This window comes from Peromyscus leucopus, chromosome 8a, assembly GCF_004664715.2.
Source record: "Peromyscus leucopus breed LL Stock chromosome 8a, UCI_PerLeu_2.1, whole genome shotgun sequence".
In the NCBI taxonomy this organism is placed as follows: domain Eukaryota; kingdom Metazoa; phylum Chordata; class Mammalia; order Rodentia; family Cricetidae; genus Peromyscus; species Peromyscus leucopus.
In genome coordinates this window covers 56,403,361-56,419,214 of record NC_051085.1, presented here as the reverse complement: position 1 = coordinate 56,419,214, position 15,854 = coordinate 56,403,361, and the positions used below count along the sequence as shown (strand labels likewise).

Sequence of the window (15,854 nt, the reverse complement as noted above, 5' to 3'; positions counted from 1 at the left end):
GGTTTGGAAAAGTGGCTCCTTTGTGACAGCTCTCGCCAGATTGGGGGGCTGCTCATTTGCATCTCATTAGTTATGCGAGCGGCCGGCGGGATTTAAGGGCGGCAGGCGCCTGCCTCGGCCAGATCCTCCGGCGTGCACCCGCGGTTACCCTGTCTGACCGAGGCAGGTCACGGGAGAGCACCGGTGCGGCACGGAGCCTCCCACGCTTCGGCCTCCGGTCCTGGGTGTGTGTTCTCGCATGGCATTGGCTGAATTCTTGGGGAAGACGCGAGGCTTCGCGGTGGCGCAGGAGATACCGGTCCAGTACACTCTGGGAGCGGCAGCGGCCGCCGAGTGACGCCCGGCCGGGAAACCAGGGCGCGCGCCGCAGTTCTTGCCACCGCCGCCGTCCGTTCCCACCGCGCCCCTCGGGGCCCCGGATTATCGCCTCACCGGTGGGATTTCCAGACCGCCGCTCTCTAATAGGCCTCCGAAGGAAGCCACTGCAAGCTCTCTTGGGAATTAAGCTGAACATCTGGACTCTCTTTCCTCCGTGTCTTCTCTCCTTTTTCCTCTTTCCCTCCGCGAAGAAGCTTAAGGCAAAACCAGAAAGCAGGCGACCCTCACCTACCCGTGGACTGAAAGCCCGAAGAGGAAACCGAAAGTTGCCCTTTTCAGTGCCTCGCAGAGCTCTGTCAGGGACGTATCCGAAGCGCCGCACCCTCTTTAAGCAACTGGCCCTGATTATCACACCTGGAGCCGAGAGACGCCTCTCCGCCGGTGCTCCTCGGGTCACCATAGACTTTCCTGGCATTCCTGGGTCTTTGAAGAAGAGAGAACAGAGGATACTCTAGGAGAGCAAGGGTGTCCAGCGGTACCATGGGCCGTCGGAGCGCGCTAGCCCTTGCCGTGGTCTCGGCCCTGCTGTGCCAGGTAGGGGGCCCGGGCGGGGCTGCTGCGCGGTGGAGGGAGGGGAGCTGGACAAGCTGATCAGCTGTCCATCCCCAAGTGACTCCGGCAGCTACGACCCTGAGAGCTGCCCGGCAGCGGGCGGCTCCGGACGGGAGCTGCGGTGCGCTCGGCCTCTGCGCCCTAGCAAGGGCCCGCGCGCCCCGGGCCCCTCCGCCGCCAGTGCGTCCTCACGCCCCTTCCCCGCGCAGGTCTGGAGCTCTGGCGTATTTGAGCTGAAGCTGCAGGAGTTCGTCAACAAGAAGGATCTGCTGGGGAACCGCAACTGCTGCCGCGGGGGCTCAGGCCCGCCGTGCGCCTGCAGGACCTTCTTCCGCGTATGCCTCAAGCACTATCAGGCCAGCGTGTCCCCGGAGCCACCCTGCACCTACGGCAGCGCAGTCACGCCAGTGCTGGGTGTTGACTCCTTCAGCCTGCCTGACGGCGCAGGCATTGACCCTGCCTTCAGCAACCCCATCCGTTTCCCCTTCGGCTTCACCTGGCCAGTGAGTGGGCACCTGCGCGCACCCGGCTGGGCCTGGAGGGGTAGGGGTGGCGGGCGGGCGAGTGGCTGGCAGCGGGAGGAAGGCACTGGCCACTGAAAAGGGTGGGAGAATCCCACAAAGACACGCCTATGGTCTTGACTTCTTACCGAGAATTGACCTGCAGTCTCTGGAGGTTGAGATGGGGATGTGGAGCACCAGAAGCTTTTGCAAGCCCAGGGCATTTCTCATACACCTTGGTACTTATCTGGAGGGTCGAATGGTCCACTTCTCCCCCCAAGATTGGGAGAGTTCGTGCTCCCTAGCTCCTAGGCCTCTGATTGTGTCACAGCGACTGCTCTTCACCCTCGAGATTTCAATCCCAGAAAACTAATTGCAGACACGGACGCCCTCCCCTCTTCCACCACCCCAGCTCTCTCTCTCTCTCTCTTTTAAAAGCAAACACAATATCCTAAATTAACATATTAACAAAACACATGCGGGAAAACCATTCTAAAATTTTTCTGTTTTCTTAAGGAAAGTGATAGGAGTTGACCCTCACTGGCACCATACACCATACTGACTCTGTACTTGTTTTCCCTGAATGACTTTCCTCCTCCTCCATGCTTCTGGTTTATCATGCCCCCTCTCCCTTTTTCCCAGGGTACCTTCTCTCTGATCATTGAAGCCCTCCACACAGATTCTCCTGATGACCTCGCAACAGGTAAGACTCCAAATCCACAAACTGTGCCAACTCCTTGTTGATAGACACTTTATTTTACCCACTCACCCAAATCCTCTGATGTCTTCATTCTGCACCTGGAGTTCAGAGTCCAACCCATGTTGACAGCATCCCCGACACTCCCTCGGTTCCTGGCCTCTGAATGTTATCAGAACCAACCTGAGCATCTTCTCTCTCAGAAAACCCAGAAAGGCTCATCAGCCGCCTGACCACGCAGAGGCACCTGACTGTGGGAGAGGAGTGGTCTCAGGACCTTCACAGTAGCGGACATACAGACCTCCGGTACTCTTACCGTTTTGTGTGTGACGAACACTACTACGGAGAAGGCTGCTCTGTGTTCTGCCGACCCAGGGATGACGCCTTTGGCCACTTCACCTGCGGGGAGAGAGGGGAGAAGGTGTGCGACCCTGGCTGGAAAGGCCAGTACTGCACTGAACGTGAGTCCTCAGGAGGATGACTCCTAAGGGTTCATTTACAGGGAAAGACACAGGACTTAGCAACAGGAGATGGTAGCCATGGCTCAGTGGGGGGAAACTGAGACCTAAAGAGCAGATGTGTCTTGCTGAGGTCTTATAGTCAGTGTCAGAGTTAGGCTCAACTCAGGCATTTTAACAAGGGAGACCTTGTATCCACTGTAGGAAGCTGCTTTTCTTCACAGGGAGGAGTTCAGAGACAAGGCCAGGGGTCAGGAAGTAAGGCTGTGCTCACCCTAGGCCTTTGTATTAGAAAGGGAAGGGAGGAAGGAAGGGAGGGACAGAGAGGGGATGTGGAGGGCTCATTTTCCTACAGTTCTCCTTGCTGGGACAGTGTCTCTTTGGGAAGCCCTCCCTTTCCTCCACAGAGTTAGGATGCCTGACCTGCCCGCAGAGTAATCCATTTCCAAAGATTCCCTGTGATGTTCTCTGTGTCCTGTCCTGTAGTGAAGTCTTCAGTCCTTTGGGCTGTGGAAAGCCAGCAGGTGTGCTGAGCCAGGCTGCAGGGCCACACGGTGGTGAAGGGCACTTGATCGGTGGTCTAAATGCAGTAACTGATGTCCTGTAATGCTCTTGCAAACCAGGGGGCCAGGGGCAAAGGGAGTACTCCAGTTCTGGTTCTGGCACCTAAGGACCTCAGTAGACCTCCCTCCAGCTCTCTGAGGCCTCATCTGCCCAACCTGTAGGAATGGCATTTCTTTCCAGTCAGGGCTTGGTGAACTTTAGTTCTCCTGACCTGGAGCAGTTGAACATTGGACTCTGTGAGGCCCAGAACCTCTATCAGTGCCTGGGGGAGGATATGGAGTAGCTTCCTAGCTTTTAGTTTTTGCCGAGGCAGAAGGGGTCCTCACTTCAGCGAGAGCCTGGATGTCATTGTTGCCTGGTTTCCCATATCCTTAAGGGCTCTGGAGCTCCTTTGATGCCCCGCCTCGGCCAGAGCTGGCTGTTTTCTTAAGAACTGGAGTTGCTGATCATTAATGAGTTTCATAACTGGGGAAGTGAGCCAGCTCAAAGCCTCAGCCTGTGGCCGCCCCCCACCTCTTCAGGCTCTCTGGCTTTCCTCTCTAGGGGCCAATGGTTCTGGGGTAGCCAGAAATCTAAACTTTTCTTCTTATTCAAACACTGGGGTCTCTCCCCGCCCCTGCTTACACGTGCCATAGATTAGATCTCTCTGAGGGTAGGCGGTGGGGACACTGCCTGTTCCCATTGGTAGGAGGGTATGTGCACACACGCGCTTGTGTGAGTGCATACACACATGCTCAGGCTGGGGGTTGGGTGGGGGCAGCATTGTTGTGCTGGGGCAGCTGCGGGAGGGAAGAGACAATGGAGCAGCTGTCCTGCCCTGCACGCTGCACACCAGCTGTCCACTCTTATCTGCACACACACTTTCTGGGATATTAAGAGGTGGAGCTTTGTGCATAGAATTGGGAAGTGGGGGAGGAGGAGGGAGAAGACTTCTGACCCTCTTTTAGAAGAAAAAGGGGCAGGGTAGGAGTGGGGGCTTCTGGGAGCCCTTTTGTCCTGGAAGCACTATGTTAAGAAGAATGCTCATCCCAGGCTTGAATGAAGTCCAAAGCCACCAGCCAGGGTGGGCCAGGCTCTGAAGCCTGGGATCCACTCAGCCTGGACCTACAGAGTGGGTACTGCTAATTTTGCCCCCTTCCCACCTGGTGTGATACTGGGGAACCCCTGGGGTGAGGCTTCAACCTATATTTTTATTTGCTTGCAGCAATCTGTCTGCCGGGGTGTGATGACCAACATGGATTCTGTGACAAGCCAGGGGAATGCAAGTAAGTTTGCAGAGTTGTTTTTGTCTCCTTCCTCCTCCTCCTCCTCCTCTTCTTCCCTTTCTTCTTCTCCTTCTTCTTTTTTCTATGAGACTTTCTATGTAGCCTATGTGGCCTAGGCTGGCCTTGAACTCACAGTCTTTCGATGCAGGCTCCCCAATGCCACCATGCCTGGTTCACCTTTTTGCTTTTTTTTTTTTTCACGTGTAGTATGTAAAACACCCCAGGGAGTCAGTTGAGTGGGAGATGTTACTCTAATAAGGGTCTGAAAATGTATAAGCTGTCATTAACTTAAGTTCATATTCTTAATGAGAATATATAGGCCTCAGTTACAAAGTTTGTATGGAAAATGAGCTTTCACATCCATAGTCCTTGTGCGTGTGAAAGGCAACCAGGGTAGCCCCTGTGCCCTTCATCAAAGACTCTGAGAGCGGACAGTTCAGGGGCTTTAACCTAGTCCTAGTCCTGCCTAGTTTGAGGACTGGTAGCTGATTGGTGCTTCTGGATATGTGTTTTGGCGTGTGAGAATGCCATTATGAATCTAGAAGGCAATGTGATTGTGTTTTGCTTCTTCCAAGGTGCAGAGTCGGCTGGCAGGGCCGCTACTGCGATGAGTGCATCCGATACCCAGGCTGTCTCCATGGTACCTGTCAGCAGCCCTGGCAGTGTAACTGCCAGGAAGGCTGGGGGGGCCTCTTCTGCAACCAGGGTAAGCCCCTCCCTCTACGGTTGCCAGGTTCTCTCAAAGCAGCCTGATGCCCACTGGAAAAGTAGATCTTTCCTGTATTTGATCTTGGGCTTCCTGCCCCTTTCCTGTCTCCGCCCCGGCAGATCTGAACTACTGCACTCACCACAAGCCATGCAGGAATGGGGCCACTTGCACCAACACGGGCCAGGGGAGCTACACGTGTTCCTGTCGGCCTGGGTACACGGGTGCCAACTGTGAGCTGGAGGTAGATGAGTGTGCTCCAAGCCCCTGCAGGAACGGAGGTAGCTGTACGGTGAGTCAGGTGCACGGTGTTGGTCTACCTGAAGAAGGGATCCTGGGTTTTAAATAAAGTGTGTAAGTTCTTGGAGCAGCTCGGGAAAGTCTCTTTTTGGCCTCCTTGAACAGGACCTTGAGGACAGCTACTCTTGCACCTGCCCTCCTGGTTTCTACGGCAAGATCTGTGAGCTGAGTGCCATGACTTGTGCTGATGGTCCCTGCTTCAATGGGGGCCGGTGTTCAGACAACCCTGACGGAGGCTACACCTGTCATTGCCCTTCAGGCTTCTCTGGCTTCAACTGTGAGAAGAAGATGGATCTCTGCAGCTCTTCCCCTTGTTCTAATGGTGAGGGTCAGTGGGGATGTCTGGGGACTGACTCCCAAAGCATGTGCATCCTTATTAGAGGATGCCTGAATCAATTCCACAAGGATTCAGGAGGAAGGAAGACAACCAGGAAGATTAGTTGCATATTCGTAATGCAGGGAATACCCTGGTCAGCGGGCCACAACCTGCTCAGGGTCAGTGTGGAGTTGCTTGTCGCCATCCCTGGCTCTGTAGGCTCTGCTCAGATAGAGGAAGCATAGCCATGGTGTCTTTGGAAGGGAGTCTCACTCCAGATAGCAGTTTGGATCCCAAGAATGAGGAGGCATGCTTTGTGCACCGTGGACCTCTTGCTGGCGGGAGAGAGGTCAGGATACCTGAATAGACTTAGGGAAGCTGGGCCCACCAGTTGCCTTTCCTTCCTTCTCCCTCCTCCTCCCTTTCTTCATTCTTGTCTGCCTTCCTTCCTCTCTGTGGTTTTCAGTCCTCTTTTCTCACTAACAGTATGATGTCAGCAAATGTGACATTGTCTTTAATCCTTAATTTCTCCACCTGTAACCTGGATCTAGCAGTGTCTTATGCCTTGTCTGGTGATTGTGAGAGGAATACAGTGATCAGGCAAGATGATTTACACAGTGCAGTCAAAACGCTAATCTGGAGGCTGGATGTGGTGGCACAGGCTTGTAATCCCAGTTACTCCAGAGGCTGCAGCAAGATGATCAAGTTCAAGGCCATCCTGGCAAATCTAGCAAGACCCTGTTTGAGGCAGAAATGTGGGGACCAGAGGTAGTGGTGATGTAGTGACTTTGCTTAATACAGGCAAAAAACAAAAAAACAAAAAAGAAGAAAACAAAAACAAAACAAAAAATCAAACAACAAAACAAAACAAAAAACCCCACAAAAACAACAACAACAAAACAAACCCCCCCCCCAAAAAAAAACAAAACCCAAACTCTTATTATTTCTAATGTGTAGGTCTTGACCTGGTGTTTCCCCAACAACCTTGTATTTGAGATCCTAGGCGATGCAGTACAAAACTAAACTATCATTGTCTCTGTGGTGTGTGTAGATTATGGACTTACAGGTGTTGTGTCAACAGGTCTGGTTGGTGAAGAAACTTCTGTGTGCCCATATATGACTGTGCCTGCCCTGTGTTCCAGGTGCCAAGTGTGTGGACCTCGTCAATACCTACCTGTGCCGGTGCCAGGCTGGCTTCTCTGGAAGGTACTGTGAGGACAACGTGGATGACTGCGCCTCCTCCCCATGTGCAAATGGGGGCACCTGCCGGGATGGTGTCAATGACTTCTCCTGTACCTGCCCACCTGGTTACACCGGCAGGAACTGTAGTGCCCCCGTCAGCAGGTGTGAGCATGCACCCTGCCACAACGGAGGCACCTGCCACCAGAGGGGCCAACGCTACCTGTGTGAGTGTGCCCAGGGCTATGGTGGCCCCAACTGCCAGTTCCTGCTCCCTGAGCCACCACAGGGCCCCATGGTGGTGGACCTCATTGACAGGCACATGGAGAGCCAGGGCGGGCCCTTCCCCTGGGTGGCCGTGTGTGCCGGGGTGGTGCTTGTCCTCATGTTGCTGCTGGGCTGTGCCGCGGTGGTGGTGTGCGTCCGGCTGAAGCTTCAGAAGCACCAGGCCCCACCCGATCCTTGTGGGGGAGAGACAGAGACCATGAACAACCTGGCCAATTGCCAGCGGGAGAAGGATGTTTCCGTCAGCATCATTGGGGCTACACAGATCAAGAACACCAACAAGAAGGCGGACTTTCATGGGGACCATGGAGCTGACAAGAGCAGCTTTAAGGCCCGTTACCCTGCTGTGGACTATAACCTCGTGCGAGACCTCAAGGGAGATGAAGCCACCATCAGGGATGCACACAGCAAACGTGACACCAAGTGCCAGTCACAGGGCTCTGCAGGAGAAGAGAAGAGCACCTCAACACTCAGGGGGTGTGTGTTGTGAGCTGGGCGAGGAGGGCAGGGAGGTCATTACACGTTCTGGATGCGCCCTTGCTTAACCACATTCCTGTGTGTTTATTGTGGCTCTTTCTCGCTTTCCTTTCAGTGGAGAGGTCCCTGACAGAAAAAGGCCCGAGTCTGTGTACTCTACTTCAAAGGACACCAAGTACCAGTCGGTGTATGTTCTCTCTGCAGAGAAGGACGAGTGTGTCATAGCAACTGAGGTCAGTGTGCAACATCCTTGTCACAGAGGTGGGTAATATGGCGGAAGGTCCTTTTCTGCCTGAAGTTAACTTCCTGTCCTGTCTCCTGGGCCTTTCTAGGTGTAAGATGGAAGCGTAAGATGGCAAAATTCCCATTTCTCTTAAATAAAATTCCAAGGATATAGCCCCCACGGATGCTGCTGAAAGAGGAAAGGGAGACCCCAGGGACTGCTGCTGAGAAACAGGTTCAGGCGGAGCTGGTTCTCTCGGAGTTAGCAGAGGTGCCGGACACTGCCAGCCCGGGCTCCGGCTGCTGCTGCACCGCCTGCCGGAAGTTCCCATTGCACTATGGACAGTTGCTTTGAAGATTATATATTTAAGTGGATGAGTGACTTGATACATATAGGAAGCACGCACTGCCGACATTGTCTATCTTGGATTACTATGAGCCAGTCCTTCCTTGAACTAGAAACACAACTGCCTTTATTGTCCTTTTTGATACTGAAATGTGTTTTTTTTCTAGATGGAAAAAAACGTGTGTTATTTTTTTGGATTTGTAAAAATATTTTTCATGATATCTGTAAAGCTTGAGTATTTTGTGATGTTCATTTTTTATAATTTAAATTTTGGTAAATATGTACAAAGGCACTTCGGGTCTATGTGACTATATTTTTTGTATATAAATGTATTTATGGAATATTGTGCAAATGTTATTTGAGTTTTTTACTGTTTTGTTAATGAAGAAATTCATCTTAAAAATATTTTTCCAAAATAAATATAATGAACTACAACCTCAGGTGTAGTTTCTGGTCATTGCCTCCTCATACATCCATTTCACGAGACCATGAGAAGAGAGACAGTGTTCATGTCTTTATAAAGGCCTCGCCTGGTTCAGTGGAGTATGGAAAGCATTCCCTCTGCTTTCTCTGGAACTCCTGATTTGCCATCACAAATCGTCTCCATTAGAGTGGCACTTCACCCTCAATGCTGTATTCGAGTGGTAATGAGGTGTTTTGGAAAGCTCGTGACTTCCTCCAAATTTTATATTTTTAAAGACTTGGGACAAAGCTTAACTAGGATCAAATGTCAGTTACTTTGACATTTGGCAAAGGTGTTCTGTCTTATAATAATGCTTACTCACATCTTAGTGTGTTTATTTCTAGTTAATTCAAAAGGACTAGTTTCTGGCTAGTTCAAGCAGTCATGGTGGGAAAAAATAGCAGTGAACCTCTCCCTTATTGACCTATTGGGTGCCAGGCCCTCATTATGCCCCACTTATGAGGACGGTCTTATTATTTCTACCTTACAGGTGAGGAAAATGGAGCTTGTAGGTGACTGACTCTGGACTCCTAAGTAGCTGTATCAACATTAAGATCCAGGCAAACATGATCTGGGAATTTAAGACCTATGCTTGTATTCCTTCCAATGAATTAGTACAGACTCAGCTCTCAGATGGTAAGTCCATGCTGGGGAAGAGGGGGCCTTATTGTGTACAAAGGGGGCAGGTAGTGGGAGAAAGCCTTCCCATGGGACAGAGCTGTCCACATATCAGTCTTTGTATCAAGGCCCTGTGGCATTGATGCTGAGGGATTGAACATGGCTAAGGAGGTCCAACCCACAGACTCTTCTGTCTTGAGCATCATCAGGCACAGTTCTCACTGAGGATCACCTTGGCTGTTAATTTAGAATAATGGGAAGGTCTCTAGTGAAGTAGAGGCAGGGCCCAGTCTTCCACCCCACCGCTTACTCAACCTCTCTCTTGATTACTTCAGGGCTCTTTGAATCAGGGGAGCTGGAGAGGGGTAATATGAAAACTCTACTTTTCCTTCTTTAAGTAAGTGGTCAGGGATGAGCAGTGACTGGTATGTTCATCACACCAGTTTCAGGAGTATGTAGCATGCTAGGATTCTTGTGAAGCCCAGTCTACAAAAGTGTTTAAACATAACACCTCTTTCATCTTCCCAACCTTGTAAAAACCAAAGGATAACTCATCTTTCATCTAGGGAAAGCAAGTGACCTGCTTAAGAAGAAAGTAGGTGGCTTAAAACTTCTGGCTGTGAATCCAGCACCCTAGTGGAAGCTAAATCGTCTGTGTGCAGGTGGTTTTTCAGAGTCTGAGTTGATGATGCCACTTGCAGTGGGAAATTCAAGTACATCAGTTAAAAACAGCCATATAAAAACCATAGACGTGAGTGGGCCAGTGGTGACTCACCACACCAAACAGCGCCCAGCCATGTTTAGCCTCTGGTCATGCCTGCCAAGGCCTGCACAGTGTCTCTCTCCAAGTATGCCATAAGGAACGAGGAAGGAACAATGAATGCTCTTAAAATGATGGTGTAAAAATAGAAGATCCTTTTTAATGGGAATAGTACTTGAGCTGGATTTCAGTGTTTTTCAAGTTCTGAGGAGTGTTGGAGTATGGCTGGCTGCCAACATAGTAGGAAAGACCTGTGCCAACGCGGATCTAGTGGTCAGAACAGGAGGCTGGGAACCGCCCCCTCCCACTTCCTCCTGTCAAATCCCATAGCCAGTATCTCTGGATTTCAGTAAGACCACAGGTTGGGACGGAAGGCAGGGAAGGGAGGGATATATTCTTGTGTCTTAGTTAGGGTTTCTGTTGCTGTGAAGAGACACTACGGCCATACTAACTCTTATATAGGAAAAGGTTAAATTGGGGTGGCTCACTTATAGTTTCAGAGGTTCAGTCCATTATCATTATGGTGGGACATGGTGATGTGCAGGCAGGCATGGTGCTGGAGAAGGAGCTGCTTATCTGTTGACTCGAAGGGAACAGGAAGTGGTCTGTCTCACTGGGAGTAGCTTGAGCATAGGAGACCTCAAAGCCCACCTCCACAGTGACACACTTCTTTCAACAAGACCACCATGCCTACTCCAACAAGCCACACTTCCTAACAGTGCCACTCCCTTCGGGGTTCATTTTCTTTCAAACCACCACATCTTGTTTATACTTTTTTTTTCTTACTTTCTTTTTTTTTTGTTTGGACTTAACTTTGTGCTTCCAGACATGTATGACTCCTGGGAAGAAACTTATTATTAAAATCATAGTCTGTGAGGGCTTTCCATTTCATCCTTCTCCACGCGGGCCACAGTTTGCTTGGAATCCTGGGTGGTTTCACCCAGTGGGGACGGTTGTGGCTATCTCTCTTGATGTCACAGAGCAGGGGATGGTGCTGGGCGTGGCTGGGCTCTTGGCAGGGCTGTCCCACAAGATCTTGTGTTGTGAGCATTTTCTTCCCTGCAAGTTCATCCTACGTGTCCTGCAAAAAAAATGTCCAGCTTCCCTGGTTCCTTCCAGTGGAGGAAAAGCAGCAATGACTTTGTTAGTTTTGTGTGTTTATGAAGTTCAAAGTAATGGCCACCACAAAAATATCCATGTGCTGGCTTTGCGCATGCTCGTCAAGGGCTCAGCGTATGACCTTACTCGTCCAGTGGGCAGAGCTCTGCAGCTGTATTCCCTACTGTGAATTGATTAATGTAAATTCAACACTGGTCAACAACGGCAGTGATAAAGTATTTTCTTTCCTCCAGATTGAACCTGCATTTGATACAGTTCTAATCTCATGATCCAGCAGAGGATCACAGGTGATCAAGAGCATCCTCAAGGACAGCAGGGTCTGTATTCAGCATCCTGGGAACTATGTAGGTCAGATGAGCTTCTGGAACAACAAAGAAATTGATAGAGAACTGACAGATTAAAAGGGGATGATATGTATCAACTGATGGCAACGTCTAGATCTGGTTCCTGTTTCAAACAGTTTAAAAATTTATGAACAAACGGGAGAAACTTAAATGTTACTCAGCTACCTCAGCGGTTGAAAAAGTGTACTTGCTCGGTATTTAGATGTGATATATTCTTGCTTTGAATTCAATAAATAGAAGAGTCCTTATCATTTAGAGAAAAACTCAGAAGCATTTATGAATGAAATAGTAAGAGTTGGGGAATTTATTTCAATCTCGCAGACGGGATGTGCTGGCAAGTGGGAATAGGGAAAAATAGGGGCCACACCAAGTGGTTAAAGCTGGATAAAGATAGTTAGAGTCAAGTTCACTTCTTTCTTGCATGCTTGAAACTTCCCATAAGCAGAAGTTTTGAGACGAACTTTTCCATGAGTATGTGTTCAGTGATCTTTCTGTGGGCTGTGAGGTTCTGACAGGTGGTATAAGTGTGACAGGCTTACCTGTGGTTTTCCATCTTGGCATCTTTCAGATCTTACAAAGCTCAAGGTTAGCAGTCTATGTTGGGTGGAGAGAGCAGTTCATTCAAGGATTTTGGTACCAGAATCTCGGGTCTAAACTCTGCTATGTGTGGGCTCTGCCCATGATCAATCTGCTCCATTGAACCTGTGACTAGTGGGGGCGCAGTAGTGATGCTGTGTGTGGGATTGCTGCAGGTCCTATTGCTGTTGCTACCACTGTGTGGTTCAAATCACCAATCTGAGCATGTGCTGAGACGAATAATAGCTTCTGACTGCTTTCAGCATAGGGTTCCAAATTCTTAACTTGGCCTCTTGGGCCTTTGTGTAATCTGGCTCCTGACTGTCCCTGGCATTTCAGTTCATGCTCTTCTCCCTTTGACCCTTGAGCCCTTGGCTCCAGCCCAATAGGCTGTGGGAAGCTCCCTAAACCTGGAACTTTGCAAGTCATTCTCCAGCTGCTTGTATGCTGTGTTCTGCTGTCATTCTGATCAACTCCCTAAAAATGCCCTGCAGTCAGGAAGGCTTTGCCTGGACATTGGATCATGATCAGTTTCCCAAGAATTTGTAATCATCAACATGAATCCAAGCATAGAAACTACCTGAGTGACTCTATTACTTGTGTTTATTCTGAGAGCAGGTTGTAGAGTACGCAGTGAGTGCATGTTTACCTGGTATCTAGTGAGCTATTTTTCAGTCTATGAACTTTATGAAAAAAAAAAAACCATCAGGGAAGGTAGTTTTAATGAATAGCACTGGAATACCTAGAAACCTGCAGAAAGAGGGTCCTGTTTTGATTGTAACACAGCTCACACACAGGAGGTGTGCCATGAGACAGTATTGACAGTAGTGTTTCCACTGGGAGTCCAAGATGCTTGAAGATTCCCTGACATTTCTGATATTTGTTATTTGAAAACAAGTCAGAGACAACGTTTTAGGAGTATATGTGTCCCTGCAGAATATTAGCATCTTTTTTTTTAAAAAAAAAAAACACAACAGCTTGTATTTATGTTCATTTGCACAAATAAACAAATGTTTCCATCTCATATCGCTGCCAAGGGGAAGCGGGTGCCACCGTTAGGTCTTCCAGCTGAGGAGAAACAAAGCACTCTCATTTTCCTTGCTTCTTAGGAAACATCCAAGTCTCTGCAGCCAACCCTTTCTGGATACTTATTCTTAATATTTCAACTTTAATAGAAATGATATTGAGTGCTGAAGGCGACCAGAGTGAAACTGTTGTAGGATGTATCATATCTTCACAGATAGGAAAAACGACAAGACTATGGTCACTCATTAAAATCTTAACAGGGAAACTGCAGCTGCATAAGAGGAAACCGCCCAGGATCTCAGGCTGGACTTCCTGCTGCAAAAGAGGAAGACGGTCCACGGTCCACGACTGGCCAGGAGGTGGGTGACTTTTCAGCAGAGCATTCAAACTGTGCTAGTGTTCATACAGCCACATGTCTTCTTAGGCTCTGAAGCTTCTCTGACTTTGTCCTGGAAAAGAACACCATTGAGGAAAAGCTTGCTGATTTTCTATGTTAACTTGAGTTTCACAGTGATCAAAGGAGGACAGATAGAAGGTGCATCTGCTATGAGGTCCTGGCTGTATCCTGAAACCTTGACAGTTCAAGGAGGCTTGCTTCACAGTTGGATGTGGGCATTTGATGGGCAGAATCTCTTTTCAGAGACAGAATCAGAAGCTGTTACTTTCTTCTCCAAGCGAACCCCACTTAGACATTGCAGATGTCAATGGTGGTTCAAACTGTGGGTTCCGCTTTGGACTAGATGTTCAGGGTCATTGTGCTTTTAAAAAAAAGTAACCTGAGATGTATCTTTGATAGGATTATTATTGTTTCAGGGGAGTAGGGATGGGGATAGATGAAAGGAGGGAGGGACAGAGAGGTAGAGGTAAATAGGGAGGGAGAGAGAAAGGAAGAGGTAGAGGGAGGGAGGGAAATCAGGCGGACTTCTGGCTCCCAGGTAGTGTTCTCACTTGCAGAGTAACAATCATCATTTCTTTGTGAGTTAGAATGGTGCTGGGCATGGGGACACACAGCTTTAGTATAAACACTTGGGAGGAAGTAGGCAGATCTCTGTGAGTTAGAGGTCAGCCTGGTCTACATAAGCAAGTACCAGGACAGCCGTATGGAGACCCTGTCTCAAAAGGAAAAAAAATAGTACTAAACCACCATAATTTCTATCTGTGTTATGAGCACTTACAACCAAAGGTAAATGTAGCTCTCACACTTCATCAAAACAGCTTCTCTTTGCTAAAGATGGAGACCATTACAGAAAACCACAACTAGTCAAAATGCAGACAACAACTGGCCATGGGTACATCTACAGCATAACTCCTGAACTTAAGGCTCAGGAAACACCACAGAAAATGGAGTGGACAGATTCTTAAGAGCCAGAACAGGAATGTTGCTGTGAGTTTGGGTCTCCTAGAAATGACAGAGCAGCTACACCTTAAACAGGACCTGAACAAGGAGAACACAAACAGACATGCTAACATGAAAGGTGGGTCGGGGGAGAGCTTATGGGGCCTCACCCCTAGACAAAAAACTATAGACAAGTAAGGGATGCTGAGAGAGGGAGAAATGGTCTTCCCCAGGGGTGAACCCCTTCACCCGTTGTCTAATACCAAGTGGTCAACCCAGAAATCACATATAGACAATCAACATTAACCAGGCTCAGCAGGCCCTGGGCTCATCCTGAGGCTATACAACCAAAACAAATAAACTAATATGTGAAAGATTAAAAAAAAAAAAACAACAGACTGAGTAGGTTGTATTTGTGTATTGACATGCTTATATATGTTAGGTAATAACAAAAGTTAAAGAAAAAGAGGCCACAAATTTGAAATGACTGGAATGATTTGACCTTGGAAGTGAAAAGTATTTACCACACAAATGCCCATATGCTGTTACTGGGACTATTTGTTCATGCTTTAGAGCAAGTGTACTTCCTTAAGGCAGTTTATGGATTCCTGTATTTACTGAATGCAGTGTCCATGTTGGTCTCCACAACAGGTGAGTAACAAAAGAACCACACACGCTTTGAAGGCACAGATTTCTCTGGACTGATGGGGACACAGGATGCTTCAGGGGTTGTTTTTTTTTTTCTTGGGAGCACAAAAGTTATGCTTTCCTCAAACTTGGGGTTGTATATGACCACATGATCATCCTGGCCAAGCATCCACAGTTAGGAGGTGTAGGCACCTGGACTACAGCAGTTCATGCCCAGCTCCTGCTCTGGGCTCTATTAACCCATCCCTAAAGCCTTGGCCTCTTTTGTTGGGTACTACCCCCAGTCCTACAAAAATAATCTGTCTTTAAAGCTTGTTATTCAGGCCAACCAGCTAACAAACCAATAAACAGATCTTCCCAACATTTATATTGTCACTGGCAAAAATATCAAGTGGAAAAATTACTGCAGGCTACTCTCTCTCTGTAGATTGATTCAAAATATTGTCAGTTTAATAACATTTTACTGAATAATCACACACTTAACACATCAACTGTCCCATTTTTATTTATAATGAATTTCTAGCAGTGTAATTGTTTTGTCAAGAGGAATAGACATTTGCTGGGCGGTGGTGGCGCACGCCTTTAATCCCAGCACTTGGGAGGCAGAGCCAGGTGGATCTCTGTGAGTTCGAGGCCAGCCTGGACTACCAAGTGAGTTCCAGGAGAGGTGCAAAGCTACACAGAGAAACCCTGTTTCGAAAAACCAAAAAAAAAAAAAA

The 15,854-nt window shown here is 48.7% G+C and overlaps 1 protein-coding gene across 1 annotated transcript; it reads left to right on the top strand.

The window, feature by feature from the left end:
- Nucleotides 1-273: 273 nt before the first annotated feature.
- Nucleotides 274-8,680, top strand: Dll1 (delta like canonical Notch ligand 1). Its single transcript, XM_028866589.1, has 11 exons — nucleotides 274-912; nucleotides 1,140-1,433; nucleotides 2,073-2,133; nucleotides 2,331-2,588; nucleotides 4,354-4,414; nucleotides 4,990-5,120; nucleotides 5,243-5,412; nucleotides 5,526-5,742; nucleotides 6,879-7,677; nucleotides 7,793-7,910; nucleotides 8,010-8,680. The coding sequence occupies exons 1-11, from the start codon at nucleotides 859-861 to the stop codon at nucleotides 8,013-8,015; spliced, it is 2,169 nt and encodes a 722-aa protein (XP_028722422.1). The 5' UTR covers nucleotides 274-858; the 3' UTR covers nucleotides 8,016-8,680.
- Nucleotides 8,681-15,854: the final 7,174 nt, after the last annotated feature.